General features: G+C 47.9%; 2 protein-coding genes across 5 annotated transcripts; one reads left to right on the top strand and one right to left on the bottom strand.

The window, feature by feature from the left end:
- Positions 1 to 735: 735 nt before the first annotated feature.
- On the top strand, positions 736 to 8917 carry akr1b1 (aldo-keto reductase family 1, member B1 (aldose reductase)). The gene is given in 10 exon segments (NM_001011130.1): positions 736 to 851; positions 4294 to 4461; positions 4570 to 4686; positions 4879 to 4956; positions 5319 to 5441; positions 5996 to 6102; positions 6188 to 6269; positions 7496 to 7579; positions 7926 to 8008; positions 8252 to 8917. Coding segments are annotated over 10 exon segments (957 nt in total). The 5' UTR covers positions 736 to 779; the 3' UTR covers positions 8295 to 8917.
- A 2883-nt stretch (positions 8918 to 11800) lies between these two features.
- Positions 11801 to 22864, bottom strand: prdm4 (PR domain 4). 4 transcript variants are annotated; one of them, XM_018092155.2, is made up of 13 exons: positions 22798 to 22864; positions 22273 to 22528; positions 21492 to 21537; positions 20643 to 20776; positions 20367 to 20552; positions 19201 to 19977; positions 17421 to 17570; positions 16299 to 16417; positions 15813 to 15898; positions 14862 to 14989; positions 13571 to 13879; positions 13320 to 13488; positions 11801 to 12476 (listed from the first exon to the last, which is right to left on the bottom strand). In XM_018092155.2, exons 3-13 carry the CDS (start codon positions 21500 to 21502, stop codon positions 12194 to 12196), a joined length of 2352 nt encoding a protein of 783 aa, XP_017947644.1. In that variant the 5' UTR covers positions 21503 to 21537; positions 22273 to 22528; positions 22798 to 22864; the 3' UTR covers positions 11801 to 12193.
- Positions 22865 to 23408: the final 544 nt, after the last annotated feature.

Genomic DNA, 23408 nt, shown 5'->3' with positions numbered 1-23408 from the left:
TAAGGCTCTGTATAGGGGGGTCTGTAACCCCTCCAGTTCCGCCTCTGTGTTCAGCCCAGATAGTCCAGCGGCAGACTGGGGGGGATTATATATATTTCATAGATTTTTATTCTTCATTTTTATTTCTAATGCAGCTCTCAGGCCTGGAATTGTAACTGCCGTCAGGTTGCTAGGGCTTAATTACCCTAGCAACCAGGCAGCTGAAGGTCATAAACAATAGACTTGAACCACCACATTCTATGGGGGGGGGGGGTGTTTTGTTATTTTTTTTACTACCATGGTCAGTGACCCCCTGACAAACAGATAAGGATTTCAGAGGCAGGTAAAAGAATAACTAAATAGAGTAATAAATACATATAGCTACATAGATATATAAAGCTTTAGTTCATTTAAAGCTGAGCTTTGTTGGCTAATAATTGCCCAGGCCGGTGGGGCAGTACCAGGTTAGTAAGATAAGGAGAGTTATATACTGTTACAGCCACAGACTACACACTGTAGGTTCCCCCGGTTTATATCACAGAGATCTATAAATCACAACATGAGGCAGCGCCGCTTTACTTCCCCTTTAATATCCCAGGCACAGAGGGACACGCTGGCTGCCAGGCTGTGTCACATGACCCCAAGGCCTGCTCGTCACTTCAGTTTTTTCTACCAATCAGGACTGATCCCACCCACCTACCAACCAATGAGAGCGGCGCCTTTGTACTTGTACTGTCTCTCCGGTCTCTGCTTGTGGCTGTCAGTGTTAGAAGTCTCAGCTCTCAGCAGCGGCCGCAGGGATGAAGGGCCCGACCCATGTGCAGCTCTATACCGGGGCCCAGATGCCCATTGTAGGTCTGGGAACATGGAAGGTGAGTGGGTTTGGGTTTATCTTTACTACAACTCCCAGCATGCACTGCCGGCCTGGCACCTGTAAGGCAGGAAGGGCTACAGTTCTACTAAAGTTGCAGCGACTTCTCCTGTGCATCTAAGCATCACCTGTACTACATTTCCCAGCATTCCTGGCAGAACTGTATCTATAGAGCAACAATAGTTCTTCTCCATTCGCCTGACTTTCATGCTTTCCAATGAAACTGTATCCTGTGCCTCTAAGGTCTGGCCTGAACTACATTTCCCAGCATTCCTGGCAGATCTGGCTCTACAGAGCATGGTGTCTGCATCTCATAACTGTATCCTGTGCCTCTAAGGTCTGGCCTGAACTACATTTCCCAGCATTCCTGGCAGATCTGGCTCTACAGAGCATGGTGTCTGCATCTCATAACTGTATCCTGTGCCTCTAAGGTTTGGCCTGAACTACATTTCCCAGCATTCCTGGCAGAACTGTATATACAGAGCATGGTGTCTGCATCTCATAACTGTATCCTGTGCCTCTAAGGTTTGGCCTGAACTACATTTCCCAGCATTCCTGGCAGAACTGTATATACAGAGCATGGTGTCTGCATCTCATAACTGTATCCTGTGCCTCTAAGGTTTGGCCTGAACTACATTTCCCAGCATTCCTGGCAGATCTGGCTCTACAGAGCATGGTGTCTGCAGCAATACACATAGTATTGCTTCCCAGTGAAACCTATGTTTTGCCTGAACTACAAATCCCAGCATTCCTAGCTGCTCAGGAGTTTAGTACAAGGCCTAGCTTTTTCCTATACCTGTACTTCATTTCCCAGCATTCCTGGCAGATCGGTATCTACAGAGCAACAATAGCTCCTCTCCATTTGCCTGAGCTGCATCTCATAACTGTATCCTGTGCCTCTATGGTTTGACCTGAACTACAGTTCCCAGCATTCCTAGCTGCCCAGGAGTTTAGTACAATGCCTCGCTTTCCCTACACCTGTACTACAGTTCCCAGCATTCCTGGCTGCTCAGGAGTTTAGTACAATGCCTCGCTTTCCCTACACCTGTACTACAGTTCCCAGCATTCCTGGCTGCTCAGGAGTGTAGTACAATGCCTCGCTTTCCCTACACCTGTACTACAGTTCCCAGCATTCCTGGCTGCTCAGGAGTTTAGTACAATGCCTCGCTTTCCCTACACCTGTACTACAGTTCCCAGCATTCCTAGCTGCTCAGGAGTTTAGTACAATGCCTCGCTTTCCCTACACCTGTACTACAGTTCCCAGCATTCCTGGCTGCTCAGGAGTTTAGTACAATGCCTCGCTTTCCCTACACCTGTACTACAGTTCCCAGCATTCCTAGCTGCTCAGGAGTTTAGTACAATGCCTCGCTTTCCCTACACCTGTACATTTATATTAAATTGGTGCAACTCACTGGTCGGCCCCAGAGCCATTTTTTTTGATGGTAGATCTTATTTACTACGCGCACAGTGCAAACACGGGTGTAAATTTTCACCTCCTCAAGGCCGGGGCTAAACCCACTGCCCCCTTGCACCCTGCACTTTGCACCTTATTCAGCTGGGAGGGTGCAACTAGCGTGGGTAAATAAGCTCGGGGCTGGAGGCTTTAGAAGCTGAGGTGGAGCTGGTGTGAGAGGGGAGACATACAGCAGCCTGTGGGCACAGGGGGGGTTATTGCTCTAGTGACCCTGCAGGATTTGCCCATTTATTTAGACTGTGGGGCTCATTTACAAACATGGGGCAAGGGGGGAGGGGGGCGGGGCAAGCACTAGAGTGTAAGCTCTGTGAGCCAGGGACACTGACATGGAGTTATATAGTTTAGGAGACCGAGGCTGTATTTGTGGCCCTGTATATAGCCAATCACCATTCAGCTTTTGAGTGGCACCGGTGGTCTCTATCCGCACATCTGGGCCAATGTGGCTCCCCCAGACCAAGACTACAGATTATTGGTCGCTGTATGGTGCCTTATTGCCTTCTAGGGGTACAGGGGGTACTTTAGTCAGGGGCTCCCTGAGAGTTGTGAAGGGGAGGGGATTCTGGGGTGGGCGGTGCTTGGGGGAAGTGGGCAGGGCTTTAGCCCCCCCCCCAGAGGCAACTGTTCCCATTTTATAGAGCCGGCCCGACCCGATAGTTATATTAATATCCCGGCAGCCGCGGCCCATTCCTTGTGCCACTCCATTCTATAAATATCCTTTGTGCAGCCTGAGAGCTTATCAGCCCCGCTCTGCTGCCCGGGGGCATTTGTGTCTGTGTCGGGGCAATTAGATTGTTCCCGTCTGATACTGACCGGAGCAGGACAAATGGTGCATTAGAGCCACATTATATAATGAGATTAGAGCTTTGTTGTGGCATCACCTGATGTGCCCCCAGCTGGGGTTATATAAGGCTGTCATAACATAATACCATATATATATATAAATATACCCCTACCTATACTAAGGCCTTGAATTCCCTGGCCTTGAGAATTTACAGTAGGGGGTACAGTATCCCTTATAATACATGAGTGATACTCAGAGTTCCCTGTATAACTCAGCCTGCAGCCTTGTGCCTTTATATGGGCACAGAACCCCTCAGTGACTGCTAATATCCTTATCATTTACAGTAGGGGGTACAGTATCCCTTATAATACATGAGTGATACTCAGAGTTCCCTGTATAACTCAGCCTGCAGCCTTGTGCCTTTATATGGGGGGCACAGAACCCCTCAGTGACTGCTAATATCCTTATCATTTACAGTAGGGGGTACATTATCCCTTATAATACATGAGTGATACTCAGAGTTCCCTGTATAACTCAGCCTGCAGCCTTGTGCCTTTATATGGGCACAGAACCCCTCAGTGACTGCTAATATCCTTATCATTTACAGTAGGGGGTACATTATCCCTTATAATACATGAGTGATACTCAGAGTTCCCTGTATAACTCAGCCTGCAGCCTTGTGCCTTTATATGGGCACAGAACCCCTCAGTGACTGCTAATATCCTTATCATATACAGTAGGGGGTACATTATCCCTTATAATACATGAGTGATACTCAGAGTTCCCTGTATAACTCAGCCTGCAGCCTTGTGCCTTTATATAGGCACAGAACCCCTCAGTGACTGCTAATATCCTTATCATATACAGTAGGGGGTACATTATCCCTTATAATACATGAGTGATACTCAGAGTTCCCTGTATAACTCAGCCTGCAGCCTTGTGCCTTTATATGGGCACAGAACCCCTCAGTGACTGCTAATATCCTTATCATTTACAGTAGGGGGTACATTATCCCGTATAATACATGAGTGATACTCAGAGTTCCCTGTATAACTCAGCCTGCAGCCTTGTGCCTTTATATGGGGGGCACAGAACCCCTCAGTGACTGCTAATATCCTTATCATTTACAGTAGGGGGTACATTGTACTATATGTATTAGTAGATAAAACCCTGTTTGCTTTGTGTTAGTCTGAGCCGGGGAAGGTGACGGCGGCGGTGGCCAAGGCTATTGAGGTGGGCTACAGACACCTGGACTGCGCCTATGTGTATCAGAATGAGAATGAGGTGGGAGAGGGGATCCAGCAGAAGATTAAGGAGGGACTGGTGAAGAGAGAAGACCTGTTCGTCGTTAGCAAGGTACCAGCCTTCTGCCATTGGAATAAATACGTAACTACGTGCTCCGTACCATAGTTACATGACCCCTATTATTGCAATAATACTTTATCCTGTTTGTATCTCCTACAGCTGTGGAGCACCTTCCATGACAAATCCATGGTGAAGGGGGCCTGCCAGAAAACCCTGTCCGACCTGAAACTGGATTACCTGGACCTCTACCTGGTCCATTGGCCGACAGGGTTCCAGGTGCGCGTTCTATTCCGTCCCCGGATCTAAATGTGGCCCTGTGCTCCTTCATTAAGTTCATTTAGAACGATAAAGTCGGTGGTTTCAGGGAAGGGTTGGATGCCCCTATACTATTGTTATTACTCATTTTCTATTTGTTGGTGTAACTTCCCCTTTAAATAAACGCCGTTTTTGTGTGATTCTATATTCCAGGCTGGCGATGCGCTCTTCCCACTCGACAACGAGGGCTGCGTAATTCACAGTAATACGCATTTCCTGGATACCTGGGAGGTACGTTTGATTGGCTGTTGGGTAATGTTCAAGGGCCGGATGGGGCCAATAACTTCTACACAATTCAGATCAGCCTTTAGCCCTTTCGTCTATAAATGTCCCCCTTCAATACACAGGTTGGCCACTAGGGGGCCAAATTCATTACAGTCTATAAATGATCTGTTTTATGTTGTCATGGCAGCTCCCACATATTAATGGAGGAAACCATGGGGCACCATTGAGTTAACTTAGTATGATGTAATGAGTAATAGTCTAAGACTAATTGCAATTGGTCTTCTTGTTGAAAAGTTGCTTAGAATTGGCCATTCTGTAACTGAAGGTTTTAAACCACCCCTTTTTTTTTTTTACCCCTGTTCCCCCAGGGGATGGAGGAGTTGGTAGACGCCGGGCTAGTCAAGGCCATCGGCATCTCGAACTTCAACCGCGAGCAAATCGAGCAGCTGCTGAATAAACCAGGATTGAAGCACAAGCCGGCGGTTCACCAGGTAACATTGGGGGGCAACCCTTGAATGCTATTGGTTAGGAGGAGGAATTTATTGCACTAGAATGCTATACTAAAGCCAAAAATCTGGTTGCTGGGGTCACTGTGCCTAGCAACCAGTCATAAGTAGAATAAAAGCTTTCTGAATGATATGCTCCCTGGCTGAAAAGAATTAAAAGGTCAGTTGTATTACCCCACTTATATTGAAATTGAACCTTCTGCCCCTCCTGCTTCTGGGCTGTTCTCATTCCTATGGTCAGGCAGGGTGGGAGGAGCTTGAAGTCGACTAAAATTGCTGATGGTGATTTTCTCACTGCCTTGGTCTTTAGTGGCCAGAGATCCATCAGCCTGCTTTGTGCTGGTCAGTGGATCTGACTAGTTTGTTTTTGTGGGGGCCAAGCCCTGCCCACTGCCTGATCAGTGGGAGGAGAGCAGCCCGAAAACAGGAAATGCCGTTAATAAAAGCACAAGGGGTTAACTTGCTATTGCAGATGGACCAGTTATTTACCCCAAGTGGTTAATCCGTGAGTTCTTACTGCCGTTCTGTTACCGTTGCAGTTTGAATGCCACCCCTACCTGACCCAGAAGAAACTGATTGATCTCTGCCAGTCCAAGGGGATCGTGGTCACTGCCTACAGCCCCCTGGGCTCCCCAGACCGGCCCTGGTAATATCCTGGCTCCTCCCATTTCATTGTCACTTGCACCTTCCTAGCACCCGGGTCCTGTACTGACCATGTCTTGTGTCTCTAGGGCCAAACCGGAAGATCCGTCTCTGCTCGAGGAGCCCAAAATCAAAGAAATTGCTAAAAAGTACAACAAGACCTCGGCCCAGGTACGTGGCCCCGTATAAAAGAACCCCAGTGAGAATGAGGAATGAATGGATATTGGGGAGTTGTATCAGGAGTCAGAACCAGCAGTGCAGGGAAGGGACTGACACAGTGACAGTTACACATAACTATAAACCCAGTGAGAATGAGGAATGAATGGGTATTGGGGAGTTGTATCAGGAGTCAGAACCAGCAGTGCAGGGAAGGGAAAGGGACAGACACAGTGACAGTTACACATAACTATAAACCCAGTAAGAATGAGGAATGAATGGGTATTGGGGAGTTGTATCAGGAGTCAGAACCAGCAGTGCAGGGAAGGGAAAGGGACAGACACAGTGACAGTTACACATAACTATAAACCCAGTGAGAATGAGGAATGAATGGGTATTGGGGAGTTGTATCAGGAGTCAGAACCAGCAGTGCAGGGAAGGGAAAGGGACAGACACAGTGACAGTTACACATAACTATAAACCCAGTGAGAATGAGGAATGAATGGATATTGGGGAGTTGTATCAGGAGTCAGAACCAGCAGTGCAGGGAAGGGAAAGGGACAGACACAGTGACAGTTACACATAACTATAAACCCAGTGAGAATGAGGAATGAATGGGTATTGGGGAGCTGTATCAGGAGTCAGAACCAGCAGTGCAGGGAAGGGAAAGGGACAGACACAGTGACAGTTACACATAACTATAAACCCAGTGAGAATGAGGAATGAATGGATATTGGGGAGTTGTATCAGGAGTCAGAACCAGCAGTGCAGGGAAGGGAAAGGGACAGACACAGTGACAGTTACACATAACTATAAACCCAGTGAGAATGAGGAATGAATGGATATTGGGGAGTTGTATCAGGAGTCAGAACCAGCAGTGCAGGGAAGGGAAAGGGACAGACACAGTGACAGTTACACATAACTATAAACCCAGTGAGAATGAGGAATGAATGGATATTGGGGAGTTGTATCAGGAGTCAGAACCAGCAGTGCAGGGAAGGGAAAGGGACAGACACAGTGACAGTTACACATAACTATAAACCCAGTGAGAATGAGGAATGAATGGATATTGGGGAGTTGTATCAGGAGTCAGAACCAGCAGTGCAGGGAAGGGAAAGGGACAAACAGACTCCATTCCCAGTTCCCCTTTATTCCGGTTCCTGAGCCCTAAGACTCCGCCCCCATATATGGCCAATGGTGAAGGCATCAGAGCTGAATATTTATGTATAGTTTCTTTGAAGGTTCTGATCCGGTTCCATATCCAGCGGAATGTTGTCGTCATCCCCAAATCTGTCACCCCGGCGCGCATTGAGGAGAACTTCCAGGTGAGAGGAGAGGATTCTGTCCAACCCAGTAGGAGGGGGGATCTCAATGACTTCCTTTAGCTTCAAATGGGGGTCGCTGACCCCAGCAACCAAACACTTGCACTGTGGGGAGACATTTGTATTGGTGCCTGTTTATTACTTCTCTTTCTATTCAGCCCCTCTCCTCTTGCTATACCACTAGCTGGTTACTAGGGAAAACAGAACCCTAGCAACAGGCTACCAAAATTCCAAACTTAGAGCTGCTATTTTGCAGCAGCCCCCATTAGGCACCTACCTACCCCTAGAGGGGGCAAATTCCTATGAGATACCACCATACAGTCTAGTTATGAACTTTCTGCCTTTGCAGGTGTTTGACTTTGAGCTGTCTCCGGAAGACACGGAAGCCATCTTTAGCTTCGAGCGCGGCTGGCGAGTGTGCGCGCTTTCCTCGTAAGTATCCTCTTCTCTTTCTGCCCGACTGGCAGTTAATCAATGTGCTAAGTGCCACCCTGGGCACAGTTCTGTTAACAGTAACCAATGAAATGCTATTGCACTTTAAAGGGGAAGTAAATGCTGCTCAAAGTTTGATTACCCCCCCCCCCCCCAAAAAGCAACTTATAAATTTTTAAAGAGACAGTGCACCTTTTAAAAAACACAGCTTCACCAGTGTATATTGTTTACTTTTTCCGGCAGGGCCAAGAAGCACAAGGATTACCCCTTCCACGCAGCGTATTAGGCAACTCGCCGGCTGTTTCACCTCCTACTTTTCTCATTGGTCGTGTTTTGTTACAAGGTTATCGCTGGGGTGGACGGGGTTGAAGCTTCATATTCTTGGGCTGGGGGGCAAATTCCATGGCCTTGATGTTATTAAACTGCCGCTGCTCCACAGTTACCCACATAAAGGAGTTGGTTACCTTTAAATAAACCTTTAGATGTTCAGAGACAGTTTGCAATTGGTCTTCATCTTTTATATTTTGCAGTTATTCATTTTAGTTTTTCTGTTTCTCCAGTAGCTACGTGGGTGCTAGGGGTCTGGAATATGAATAGGAAAGATAAGTAACAAAAACTAAGAATACATTTTTTTTTTTTAAAAAAATGAAGACCAATTGCAAAGTTGTAGGAGTGGGACAGTCTGTAACATACTCAAAGGTAACGGAGGGGAACTACTTCTTAGAACCAGTTGAAAGTCACATTGTGCCTTGTCCAGGTAGGAGATATAGCGGCACCTTTACAGCCCCAATACTGAGGCCTATGGATCACTCCATTCTGTACTGACTGTAACTGCCCCCTGCCCCGTGTACTGTAACTGCCCCGTAGGCAAAGCTGTGTTTGGTCTCTTAAAAAAAAAAAATAAAAGCCTAATGCGTGTTTGTTTCTGGGTTAAGGGCACAGAGACTCATTTCCACCCCGTCCCGCTGCAGTCTGGAAGGAATACTAAGGCGTCCATACACTTTAAGATCCGCTCGCTTGGTGAGATCGCCAAGCGAGCGGATCTTCTCCCAATATCCCCACCTACGGTTGGGCGGTATCAGGGGAATTCAGGCTAATTCAGTCGTTTGGTCCTGGGGCCAAACAATTAAATTATAACGGCGGCAATGGGCGCAGTCGCTTTAGGGACCGCATCAACGAGCCGATGTGGTCCCCGATCAGACTAAATCTTTTAACCTGCCCGATCGATATCTGCCCAATTTCAGGCCAGATATCGGTCGGGCAGGCCAGTCGTTTGTGCCCCTACACGGGCCGATAAGCTGCTGAGTCGGTCTAAGGCAGCGTTTTTCAACCACTGTTCTGCGGCACACTAGTGTGCCGCGAGATGTTGCCTGGTGTGCCGTAGGCAGGGCACCAATGTACTAGGGGGGCACTGCTCTTGGCACCAATGTACTAGGGGGGCACTGCTGCTGGGCACCAATGTACTAGGGGGGCACTGCTGCTGGGCACCAATGTACTAGGGGGCACTGCTCTTGGCACCAATGTACTAGGGGGGCACTGCTGCTGGGCACCAATGTACTAGGGGGCACTGCTGCTGGGCACCAATGTACTAGGGGGGCACTGCTCTTGGCACCAATGTACTGCTGCTGGGCACCAATGTACTAGGGGCACTGCTCTTGGCACCAATGTACTAGGGGGCACTGCTCTTGGCACCAATGTACTGGGGGGCACTGCTGCACCAATGTACTAGGGGGGCACTGCTCTTGGCACCAATGTACTAGGGGGGCACTGCTGCTGGGCACCAATGTACTAGGGGGCACTGCTCTTGGCACCAATGTACTAGGGGGGCACTGCTGCTGGGCACCAATGTACTAGGGGGGCACTGCTCTTGGCACCAATGTACTAGGGGGGCACTGCTGCTGGGCACCAATGTACTAGGGGGGCACTGCTCTGGGCACCAATGTACTAGGGGGCACTGCTGCTGGGCACCAATGTACTAGGGGGGCACTGCTGCTGGGCACCAATGTACTAGGGGGGCACTGCTGCTGGGCACCAATGTACTAGGGGGGCACTGCTGCTGGGCACCAATGTACTAGGGGGCACTGCTGCTGGGCACCAATGTACTAGGGGGGCACTGCTGCTGGGCACCAATGTACTAGGGGGGCACTGCTGCTGGGCACCAATGTACTAGGGGGGCACTGCTGCTGGGCACCAATGTACTAGGGGGGGCACTGCTGCTGGGCACCAATGTACTAGGGGGGCACTGCTGCTGGCACCAATGTACTAGGGGGGCACTGCTGCTGGGCACCAATGTACTAGGGGGGCACTGCTGCTTGGCACCAATGTACTAGGGGGGCACTGCTCACCAATGTACTAGGGGGGCACTGCTCTTGGCACCAATGTACTAGGGGGCACTGCTGCTGGGCACCAATGTACTAGGGGGGCACTGCTCTTGGCACCAATGTACTAGGGGGGCACTGCTGTGGGCACCAATGTACTAGGGGGCACTGCAACCAATGTACTAGGGGGCACTGCTCTTGGCACCAATGTACTAGGGGGGCACTGCTGCTGGGCACCAATGTACTAGGGGGCACTGCTCTTGGCACCCAAATGTACTAGGGGGGCACTGCTGCTGGGCACCAATGTACTAGGGGGGCACTGCTGCTGGGCACCAATGTACTAGGGGGCACTGCTCTTGGCACCATTGTACTAGGGGGCACTGCTGCTGGGCACCAATGTACTAGGGGGGCACTGCTCTTGGCACCAATGTACTAGGGGGGCACTGCTGCTGGGCACCAATGTAACAGGGGGCACTGCTCTTGGCACCAAATGTACTAGGGGGGCACTGCTGCTGGGCACCAGTGTACTAGGGGGGCACTGCTGCTGGGCACCAGTGTACTAGGGGGGCACTGCTGCTGGGCACCAGTGTACTAGGGGGGCACTGCTGCTGGGCACCAGTGTACTAGGGGGGCACTGCTGCTGGGCACCAGTGTACTAGGGGGGCACTGCTGCTGGGCACAGAGTTAAAATTTTTAACATTTTCTAATGGTGGTGTGCCTCGTGATTTTTTTCATGAAACAAGTGTGCCTTTGCCCAAAAAAGGTTTAAAAACACTGGTCTAAAGGACCCATATCAGCAGCTACAATCGCCCCGTGTATGGGAACCTTAAATAATGTTTTGCACCCCCTGCCCAACCTAGTCAGCATCTTATTGGCCTCTGGCTAATGCCAAACCAACCAATATCTGGCCTAGAAATCTGGTTGATATCTACTGGCCAGGACAGAAGGCCCACTATGATCCAACTGTCCTGGGAGCAAAAGGAGCAGATCAGCCCTATTTGTAACCCTCTTTTCAACCATGGGCCGGCGTTTGAATCGACACCACAATGTGGCCCTTGCTCCATGGAATTTTTAAATCTGCCCAATATTGTTTGGGACCCACGGATTGGCCAGTAAGCGGACAAGCTGGGCTGGAGGAGCTGAGTTGGCTATTCGCCCCCTGCTTTTCCAAGATGCATATATATGATGGCATATATCTATCTATTTCTCCAAAAATACTTCTTCCCCCACTTGCAAACGTTTCTCAATGAGCAAACGGGACCTGGTTTACCCTTATGGGAGCGCCTGTGGGTGGGTGGTGTAATATACAGTAATATATATATATATATATATATATTACACCACCCACCCACAGGCGCTCCCATAAGGGTAAACCAGGTCCCGTTTGCTCATTGAGAAACGTTTGCAAGTGGGGGAGCAGTGTGTTTGGAGAAGATAAGCTGCAGCAGAGAGAGCCAAGATGGAGGCTTATCTAGATATTGCTCACTTTATTTATGGGTGATGTTGTATTATATAGCACCCTGTTCCACTAGTGGAACTATCCATTATTCACAATGCAGCCATAGGTCCTATAATGATTTATTATAATGAGCATTTCCCGTGTTCCTTGGCACAGCCAGCCGGCTGGAGTTTAGATAATCCCTTTTATATACACAGTTAATATTGAAGCTTTCATTCATAAAGAAAGCCCCGCCTTTTTCTCCATTCTCAGCCAATGGGCAGTAATTAACTACGCCCAATAGCCTCGGCCGTCGGAGGCGCTGAGGTTGGTGGGACGTTTAGTCAGAGAAAGAGGAGCCCTGTAGTTCCCGCTTTGCCTTTCTGAGGCAGAAATAAATAGAATAAATACGCACGGCGGCTCCCTCGGTCACGTGTGCACCGTCAGGTCTGTGTTGAACACGACGCAGTCCGAGCCCAGTAACTCTTCATCCTCCGAATCCTCTTCCTCGTCAGTGTCGGGCGTCAGGGGGGCGGTGCTTGGGCCCTTGCAGATCTTCAGGTGCCGGGAGAGGTGATACCGGGTGAGGAAAGCCTTCGAGCATTTCTCGCACACGTAGTCCCGCCTCCCCTCGTGCGAGTTGAGGTGCTTCTTAAGGTGACCCGTGCGGGAAAAGCATTTGTCACACTTGGGGCATCGGATCCGCCGTTCCCTTTAGGAAAGAAAAATGGTTTTTATGAACAGAGAGCAGGATTTAAAGCAGGGGGGTGGGCAAACTTTATGGCTCGGGGGCCACATTGACTTACAGACAGCCGGGCCGGCGTTACGCCCAGGGTTGCCATCAGAAATCACAGGGCCTCTCAGCTCCCCACCAGCATCCTCCAGCTCCACCCCCCAGCATCCTCCCCCACATCCTTCAGCTCCCCACCAGCATCCTCCCCAACATTCTTCAGCTCCCCCCCCAGCATCCTCCCCAACATCCTTCCGCTCCCCCCCAGCATCCTCCCCAATATCCTTCAGCTACCCCCCCAGCATCCTCCCCAACATTCTTCAGCTCCCCCCCAACATTCTTCAGCTCTCCCCCCAGCATCCTCCCCAACATCCTTCAGTTCCCCCCCCTCAACATCCTTAAGCTTCCCCCCAGCATCCTTCAGCTCCCCCCCGTATTTTTCAGTTCCACCCCCCCAGCATCCTCCCCAACATCCTTACACTTCCCCCCCAGCATCCTTCAGCTCCACCCCCCCCCCCCCCTTCCTCCGTCCTTGGATGCTTCTGTACCCCGCCCCCCCCGGCTCCCTTCTGCATCCTTTTGTCCATTGCTGACATCATGCATACACACAGGGCACAACCAATCAGGGCCCGTCATTTTCTTAAGGGGGCCGTAGTTTGCCCACCCCTGATTTAATGGAAACTAACCCTTTCTGAAAGCAGGACTTCTATTACAGCTTAATGCTTAGATACTGCTGATTATAATTGGCTTTTTTGTGTGGGGGGGTCCTATATAAACCCAAAGTGTTGCTGGGAAACCCCCAGAATTCCAAGGGAGTACACGCACCGGGTGTGGGTGAGCACGTGCTGCTTCAGGTCGTGCCTGCGCATGAACATCTTCTCACAGAAGTCACATTTCAGGGTCTTCTCGCCCGTGTGTATGGCCATATGGGAGGCCAAGTGAGCTTTCTGGGTGAACGACTTGTCGCACAGGCCGCAGCGGTAATTCTTCTGACCTGCAAATGGAATATTATAGGGATTTACGTGCCCACGTGTCCCGGCACCGGCTCTTTATAGCAATCGGTAGGTAGAACTCACCCGTGTGTATCCGGAGGTGGGTACGGAGGTTGCTGGGGTCACTAAATGCCTTACTGCAGAACTCGCACTTATGGGGTTTCATGCCCATGTGGCCCATGAAATGAACGTTGAGTTTGGAGGAGGAGATAAAGGACCGCGAGCACATTGAGCATTTCCACTTCCGCTCCTTGGTGGGGGTCAGCCCATTGGCCACGCCGCTGCTCAGGGGCTCGGCAGGGAGGTGGCTATTCACGTGGCTCTTGAAATCTGCGTACGAGTGGCACTCCTTCCCACAGTGGCACACAAAGAACTCTGGCTGTTCTGGGAGGCCTGGTATATGGGTGTAATATATACATGGGTTAATGGCTATTCTGCCCCAATAAGGGGTAATTATATCTTAGTTGGGATCAAGTACAGGTACTGTTTTATTATTACAGAGAAAAGGGAATCATTTAACCATTAAATAAACCCAATAGGGCTGTTCTGCCTCCAATAAGGGGTAATTATATCTTAGTTGGGATCAAGTACAAGTACTGTTTTATTATTACAGAGAAAAGGGAATCATTTAACCATGAAATAAACCCAATAGGGCTGTTCTGCCCCAATAAGGGGTAATTATATCTTAGTTGGGATCAAGTACAGGTACTGTTTTATTATTACAGAGAAAAGGGAATCATTTAACCATGAAATAAACCCAATAGGGCTGTTCTGCCCCCAATAAGGGGTAATTATATCTTAGTTGGGATCAAGTACAGGTACTGTTTTATTATTACAGGGAAAAGGGAATCATTTAACCATGAAATAAACCCAATAGGGCTGTTCTGCCCCAATAAGGGGTAATTATATCTTAGTTGGGATCAAGTACAGGTACTGTTTTATTATTACAGAGAAAAGGGAATCATTTAACCATTAAATAAACCCAATAGGGCTGTTCTGCCCCAATAAGGGGTAATTATATCTTAGTTGGGATCAAGTACAGGTACTGTTTTATTATTACAGAGAAAAGGGAATCATTTAACCATGAAATAAACCCAATAGGACTGTTCTGCCCCAATAAGGGGTAATTATATCTTAGTTGGGATCAAGTACAGGTACTGTTTTATTATTACAGAGAAAAGGGAATCATTTAACCATTAAATAAACCCAATAGGGCTGTTCTGCCCCAATAAGGGGTAATTATATCTTAGTTGGGATCAAGTACAGGTACTGTTTTATTATTACAGAGAAAAAGAAAAATTCGGAACTTCAGATAACGGGTTTCCGGATAAGGGCTCCTATACCTGTACTGTGTAACACAAACCCCAGTGCTTACCCATCTGCCTGGCATAGTCCCGACTGTAGTAAAAGAGCAGTTCCTGTTCGGGCGAGACGTTGTGGGAGGTGCAGAAGTAGATCTTTCCATCATGAGGATAGGCCACGAGGTTCTGTTCCTCCGGGTTCCTGGTGCAAGAGACCCAGAATAAGTTACAGTATCGGACATGAAGGAAATGGACTAAAACAAGAAAATAGCCACATTTCTAACTGGGCTTTAGTAAAGTGTTGTTTGCCTTTAAATTAACTCTTAGTATGATGTAGAGCGGTGATCCCCAACCAGTGGCTCGGGGGTAACATGTTGCTCCCCAACCCCTTGGATGTTGCTCCCAGTAGGGGCTTATTTTTTATATTCCTTGTTCTGGTTGCATAAAAGCCAGATGTACAGCCAAACAGAGCCTCCTGTAGGCTGCCAGTCCATAAAGGGGCTAAGAAATAGCCAATCACAGCCCTTATTTGGCATCCCAGGAACATTTTTCATCCTTGTGTTGCTCCCCAAGTCTTTTTACATTTGAATGTGGCTTATGGGTAAAAGGGGTTGAAGATTCCTGATGTGGAGAGTGCTATTCTGAGACAATTTGCAATTGGTCTTTATTTTTTTATCAACTGCGTTTTATTTATTCGGCTTTTGGTTTGGAATTTGAGCAGCTATCTGGTTGCTAGGGTCCAATTTAACCTAGCAACCCGGCCGCGGTTTAAAACAGAGGCTGGAATATATGTCCATAACATACTACAAGTTAAATGGAAGGTGAACCGCCCCTTTATGGTCAAATCCATGCCTCTACTAGCATACTGGCCAAAGCCGCCTCTTGCTTGCACAGGGGAACTGTCACCTTTGGATTCAGTGCCTCCAAGCAGGAAAATGGACCCCACAGAGGCTTAAGGGGCCAACCCCATCCCTTTCTAATTGTCACTGGGCAGCCAAGATCCTTCAAGTTCTAGCACTAAATACCTGGCCTTACGCACAAACATCATCCAGTTACACTCATTCTCGTCAGTCGTGATGATGCAGAACTCCATCACTCCATTGTGGTACATCTGGGAAAGGGAATGTCAGTGAGAAAATAGTTTTATGGTTTCTCTCTGTACAGGCTATGAGCAAACTTAGGGGGCTGTTCCTGCTGAATTGTGCTTAGTACAGGGGAATCCCTATGTGCCATAGTTTTATGGTTTCTCTCTGTACAGGCTATGAGCAAACTTAGGGGGCTGTTCCTGCTGAATTGTGCTTAGTACAGGGGAATCCCTATGTGCCATAGTGTTATGGTATCTCTCTGTACAGGCTATGGGCAAACTTAGGGGGCTGTTCCTGCTGAATTGTGCTTAGTACAGGGGAATCCCTATGTGCCATAGTGTTATGGTGTCTCTCTGTACAGGCTATGAGCAAACTTAGGGGGCTGTTCCTGCTGAATTACAGGGGAATACACATGCAAATTCTCACCTTCCAGATGTGGCTGGCAGATTTGTCCGTCCAATCAGCAACCTCCAGCGACTGACTCTCCTGCCCTATCAGAGGCCCAAAGCAGGTCCTGACTGGGATGGTTTCCTGTGCCCATACACCTGAAAGAAGAAGTTGCCAGCGTTATCCAATTATCTAGTTTAATTCCAGTATAATGGATTATTGGATAATGGGAAGAGATAATCATTCAGAATCATTCAGATTTAACCTGGAGGCTGCGGGACCCAGAAATCTACATTTATCCTTCCCAGCCTAAATTTCATATTATAATGGGCATTATAATGGGCACTACAATGGGCACTACAATGGGCACTATAGCAGGCACTATAGCGGGCACTATAATGGGAAATATAATGGGCACTATAATGGGCACTATAATGGGAAATATAATGGACACTATAATGGGAAATATAATGGGAAATATAGCGGGCACTATAATGGGAAATATAATGGGCACTATAATGGGAAATATAATGGGCACTATAGCGGGCACTATAATGGGAAATATAATGGACACTATAATGGGAAATATAATGGGAAATATAGCGGGCACTATAATGGGAAATATAATGGGCACTATAGCGGGCACTATAATGGGAAATATAATGGACACTATAATGGGAAATATAATGGGAAATATAACGGGCACTATAATGGGAAATATAACGGGCACTATAATGGGAAATATAATGGGCACTATAACGGGCACTATAATGGGAAATAAAATGGGCACTATAACGGGCACTATAACGGGAAATAGAACGGGCACTATAATGGGAAATAGAACGGGCACTATAATGGGAAATAGAACGGGCACTATAATGGGAAATAGAACGGGAACTATAATGGGAAATAGAACGGGCACTATAATGGGAAATAGAACGGGAACTATAATGGGCACTATAATGGGAAATATAGTGGCCACTATAATGGGAACTATAATGGGAAATATAATGGGCACTACAATGGGCTAGTGCCCATTATAGTTCCCATTGTCGTATAATGGGCACGCTGACTGATACGTGGGTATAAAATATACAGCATGAGAAGAAACCACCTAGAACACTAGAAAATCTGTTAGAGAGGGGTGAATGTATTCCTTACCCATTTCGGCCCCAGTTACAGACTGCCTCAGCGCCAGCTCCTTAGGGAGGGACAATCTCGCCCGGCTTTCGATGGGGTTGTCTGGTATGAATGTGACCGGGCCGTGTTCGGGGCAATCAGAGGGGTATGCCCGGTCGCAGAGTGTGCACCCTGTCAGGAAAGCAGAGACAAAGAATGAGAAGTGAGAAAGAAAAACCTGATTTAATAACAAATCTGTTCCTGAGGCCTCTTCCATGTCTGTCATCCAAAATACTGGCTAGTTGCAACGGGGAACTGGCCCCTAGCAACCAGATAGCAGCTGAAGAGCCGATGAAAAAAAAAAATTAATATATAAAAAAAAAAGTTACTGCCTAAAGGGCACAGGAGGAGCAGGATTAGAGACAGTAGTGGCATGAAAGTAGCCTAGGAAATCTGGGCATGTTATTATTCTGCTTTAAAGGGCAACTACAATATATAATTTTATTTTGTTTCTTTAAGCCTAAGCTTCTGTAAAAACATTACTGGATTGTCCTTTAGGCTAGCAAGCCAAAACCTCTTCCTCCTAGCTCTTCTCTTAGCCATTCAATTCCCCTGTACTAAGCACAATTCAGCAGGAACAGCCCCCTAAGTTTGCTCATAGCCTGTACAGAGAGATACCATAAAACTATGGCACATAGGGATTCCCCTGTACTAAGCACAATTCAGCAGGAACAGCCCCCTAAGTTTGCTCATAGCCTGTACACAGAGATACCATAAAACTATGGCACATAGGGATTCCCCTGTACTAAGCACAATTCAGCAGGAACAGCCCCCTAAGTTTGCTCATAGCCTGTACAGAGAGATACCATAAAACTATGGCACATAGGGATTCCCCTGTACTAAGCACAATTCAGCAGGAACAGCCCCCTAAGTTTGCTCATAGCCTGTACAGAGAGATACCATAAAACTATGGCCACATAGGGATTCCCCTGTACTAAGCACAATTCAGCAGGAACAGCCCCCTAAGTTTGCTCATAGCCTGTACAGAGAGATACCATAAAACTATGGCACATAGGGATTCCCCCGTACTAAGCACAATTCAGCAGGAACAGCCCCCTAAGTTTGCCCATAGCCTGTACAGAGAGATACCATAAAACTATGGCACATAGGGATTCCCCTGTACTAAGCACAATTCAGCAGGAACAGCCCCCTAAGTTTGCTCATAGCCTGTACAAAGAGATACCATACAACTATGACACATAGGGATTCCCCTGTACTAAGCACAATTCAGCAGGAACAGCCCCCTAAGTTTGCTCATAGCCTGTACAGAGAGATACCATAAAACTATGGCACATAGGGATTCCCCTGTACTAAGCACAATTCAGCAGGAACAGCCCCCTAAGTTTGCTCATAGCCTGTACAGAGAGATACCATAAAACTATGGCACATAGGGATTCCCATGTACTAAGCACAATTCAGCAGGAACAGCCCCCTAAGTTTGCTCATAGCCTGTACAGAGAGATACCATAAAACTATGGCACATAGGGATTCCCCTGTACTAAGCACAATTCAGCAGGAACAGCCCCCTAAGTTTGCCCATAGCCTGTACAGAGAGATACCATAAAACTATGGCAGCATAGGGATTCCCCTGTACTAAGCACAATTCAGCAGGAACAGCCCCCTAAGTTTGCTCATAGCCTGTACAGAGAGATACCATAAAACTATGGCAGCATAGGGATTCCCCTGTACTAAGCACAATTGAGCAGGAACAAAATAATTATTGAGACATAATTAAAGCACTAGATTCATATCCCACACTCACAGATTGTAAACAGAGTTGCCATATTTTCCTTGTTAGAATTGGAGTCGATCTGTAGGGTGGAAGGGACAAAGGTCAGGTTCCCGGTATCAACATGTCCACCTCCCATGGAGACCTCTGGGGTTATGGAAGACACCGTGACTGGCTCAAGGCTGATGCTGCCCCCGTGTAAGGACACTGAGGTTAAAGATGAAAGCTGGTGGGAAGAAGACAGCGCTACAGTCACGGGGTTGCTATCCATGGCCACAGTGTGGATAGTATCACTCAGGCTGCTTTCCGACATGCTCGAACGGGTTGCCATGTGATGTTCCGACTCCATAACTACTGGGAGTTCTAAGGAACCACTGTGCAGTGGTAAGACACTAGCATGGCCCACGGCATCAGGGGGCAGGCTGCCGTCCACTGTGAGGGGCTCGTGGGAGCGCGGGACGTTAGAGAGCTGCCTGTGCTCCGATGCGACGCCTTCCATGGCCAGCTCTTCTGTAATGCCGTCAGACGGGATGGGACTGTTCACTCGTGAGACACTCCCCATAGTAATCCCCGAGTCCAGCTGCACCTCGTGCCCATCGCTAGGGTGCAGGCTCTGCCCTGTGTGCCCACCGACCGACCGAGAGTCTAGGGATACTATTCCGGTCTCTAAACCCACAGATCCCCCAGGCTGAAAAGGGTCCAGAGACTGTGGGGCGTTGGAAACAGAAAGGCCGGAGTTGCCGTCTACATTCAGCGGGCTGGGGTGTATGTATTGCGGTGGGGGGCGGTCAGCTAGGTACGAGAGGATTCCTGCAAGGTGAACAGAACAGGACATGAGATTCCACAATATAATTATAAAAGCTGGCCATAAGGGCCACCATCACCGCACAGGTTATTTATATGCCCCCCCCCCCCATGAACACAATTACACATTATCCAAAATTTGCCCACGCCCCTTGTGTTACTCTATAATAAGCAGTTCATATAAAGAGTTCCACTGATTAATTCAGTTTATTGGGGGGTCAGTGGAGTTTGCCCTAAGTTTTACCCCTTCCCACCTACCTGCCCCTGCTCTGCACTGGGGCCCAATAACCAGTCATTCTCCTGCTGGAAAGTTTATGGCCAGTGAGATAGACCTATGGATTACTGAATTCCCCCTAAATACTGTAGCTTTCATTAGGAAAGGAAGCCCAAATCACCTGGCAGTATGTGCCTGAAGTAGCTGCTCTCCAGGTGAGGGTAAGGTGGAGGAGGAAGGGGGTAGTTCCTTTCTGGGAGACCACACATCACGCCACGGTCTCCTATCCCCATAGGTAACATGACTGAGAGAGCGGAAGGAAGGGAGCTTAATGATGGACCCAGGTTAGGTATTGCCACTGGTAAACCTGAAACAGAGACATTGGAAAAAACAAAATGTTTGTTAGAAGCTTTACATTGAAACAACCGCAGGATAGGTTTAACTTCCCCTTGCTTACCTGGTGCTGGAAGAGTATTGTGTGGAGGGGAGCCAGAAAGCCCAAGATGACTCCCTGAGACCGTTAAAGAATTGGCTACGGAGGAAGAGGTCAGCTGGTCAATCCCCACTGTGCTGAGGTTCAACTCATTCATTCTGTGAAGACCCAGAAAATAGGCGCCAATTAAACCTACACCCATAAACATTTATCACAGTTGGTCTTTTTTATTAGTTGTGGTTTTTGAATGAATTATGTTTTAGTTCAGTTTGGAATTATGTCCTAGTGCTAGATACTGGTATGTATAGATATGTATATATCCTAATTACAGTTAATCATAATTGATTGACATTAAGCACATACCGTGTGTTTAACTTCAACCAATCAATAATTACCTATAATTAGTTCAGTACTAAGTACAGTATTTATTTGAAATATGTCTTTATTGGTTTTCTAAGTACAGTATTTACCAGTATTAGCAATACTGATCAGGTATATCCATATCATGTGATCAGCATTGCTAATACTTATATACGGATTGGCTTATACTCGAGTATATACGGTACAATAATATTGTTGCTGTACAGAGCAGCAGGTATTTGACTGCCGGGGTCAACAAAAGCGAAAGGTGAAAGGCAAATAAATCAAAAATTTTACAAAAATTAATGCCAATTGAAAAGAACTGGCTATTATATAACATACAAAAAGTTGACCTGAAAATTGTGGTAGGTTGTGTTAAAGGGGTGGTTCAACTAAACCACCCCTTTAACACAATCTACCACAATTTTCCCACATTTTCTCCCACACTGAAACCAACTGGGCAATGTTTAGACTCCGCTTATGAAAGTATTGGTCCCACTGCGCTACTAGTACCTGTAATGCATCTGATGCCTTCACGGCGACATCTGGTGGAACGGGACTGGGGGGGGGGGGATAAAAAGAAAGAAGGTTAATAGCACAACCGTGTCTGTTCCATTTCCTGCTGTTAAAGAAGAAGGAAAGGTATAAACTCAGTAAGCTTTATCAGAAAGGTCTATGTTGCACTGAGTCCTCTATCAAAAGATACAGAATTTCTTGTCTGTTTGTTTTCCTGTGCCAGAGACACGCAGCTCTCTCCTCTCTCCTGCTCCCCCCTACCTCAAGAATCCTAAGAACTCCCTCCTTCCCCCTTAGGAATGTGGGATCTGAGCCAATCAGCAGGAAGCTTCCTCATAGTTTTACAAACAGAGCATGTACAGGGGTCTCGGTGCAGGAGCGAGGCATTATGGGAAATGTGTTTACAGATCTCAGCTGTTTTTTTTTTCCTATGAGGCTTCTGATCATCTGAACGGGAGAAATAAGGGGAGACTTAAGGGCACTATTGAGAGAACTGAAGGTATGCCAGCAGCTTGAGATTAACTCTTTATTAGCCTTTCCTTCTCCTTTAAAGGAGAAGGAAAGTCCAAGTCACTTGGGGGTGCCATAATGTTAGGGAAGAAGGAAGCGCTCGCTACAGCTACCCTGGGCTGGTGCTGTTTTCTCCTAACAGGGGCACCAGCCCAGGGTACGAGGTAAGCGATTTAAGTAACTTGGGGGTGCCTAACATTTTGGCACCCCCAAGTAACTTAGCCTTTCCTTCTCCTTTAAACAAAGAGATGGGTAGCAGCACACTTACCTATACGTATGGCATCACTTTCTCTAGGTTCTTGCCTTTGGCTCCGTTGGCGCTAATGGTGCACCGATGAAATCCATGGTTGCAAGAGTCTGTGGCGGAAATATCTTGCGCTTGGAAGGCTACGAGGCAAATGACAGCGGCGGGGCAGAGTGAAATCGTTTCCAGGCCTTTGTCATGGAGGTTCTTGGTGGCGCCTCGATGCTGAAGTGGCGGTTAGAAGGTTCTTTGCTAGTGCCGGATACTTACGGCCATGGTTCTGTCAGGGTAGAGATAGATACATGTTGTTAAGGTGCTATAGAGATGAATGTAACTCATATATATATATATATAGGTATATATCTGATCTCCTTAGGCAGAGTTCCCCTTTAAATGATGTGCATCCCTTCATCTCCCACAGATGTCACTTGTACAGCCCCCCCCACTCCCCTTACATACACATATAAACATACACTCACACTCACACAGCACTGTTAACAGACACAGGGATAGTAACCATCACACCCCCATTGCAGGGTACCAGCCCACCTCCTTCCCTCACCGTCCGCTCTCATTTACAAACCTCATCCTCGACTTTTCTCCCCTATCCACTACCAAGATGGCGGCGGCGGAAGTGACATCCGCAGCAAGGTAACGGGCCAATCACGCAGGAGGTTGGAGGTCAGCCCACAGGAGAGTAGGCGGGGCGCTGCTGAGGAGGGAGGGCCGTTACCATGGGCACGGAGAAGCTTTAGCAAGCTGTAGCTGTATAGAAGCACTTTGTGAGGCGTTTTACCTCACAGTACGGTCCCCTCTCCCTGTTCCAGCAGCTTCTCTCCCAGCCACAAAGCTAAAATGGTATTATATGAACAAATGGAACATCCTTTCTGAATCACTACTATTTTTAATGGACCCCCCAATGTAATAAAGTTACAGTAATACAAGTAATATAATAGAAGGAGGGCAAAAGGGGCAACTGCAAAAAACCCAAGGGCCCTTCTCTGCTTTTTGGACACTGCACCCCTAACAGGCCCAGGCTGGCAATCTGTGGGTACTGGGAATGCCGGGGGGGCTGTAAGGTGCCACAGACAGTCACTATTTATTGGGCTGGGGGGGCTGTTTGTGCCTCTGGGTACTGGGAATGCCAGGGGGGCTGTAAG

The sequence above is a fragment of the Xenopus tropicalis genome, chromosome 3, assembly GCF_000004195.4.
Source record: "Xenopus tropicalis strain Nigerian chromosome 3, UCB_Xtro_10.0, whole genome shotgun sequence".
NCBI lineage: Eukaryota > Metazoa > Chordata > Amphibia > Anura > Pipidae > Xenopus > Xenopus tropicalis.
This window is presented reverse-complemented; position numbering and strand designations above follow the sequence as displayed.

Bases quoted from the DNA above. Each gene is read 5' to 3' on its own strand.
- prdm4 (XM_018092155.2), bottom strand. The intron at 19,978-20,366 runs GTGATTTGGGCT...TTCACCTTGCAG, and splicing joins CTTCAGGCACATACTGCCAG to GAATCCTCTCGTACCTAGCT. The intron at 16,418-17,420 runs GTAAGGAATACA...TTCTTCTTTCAG, and splicing joins TGTAACTGGGGCCGAAATGG to GTGTATGGGCACAGGAAACC.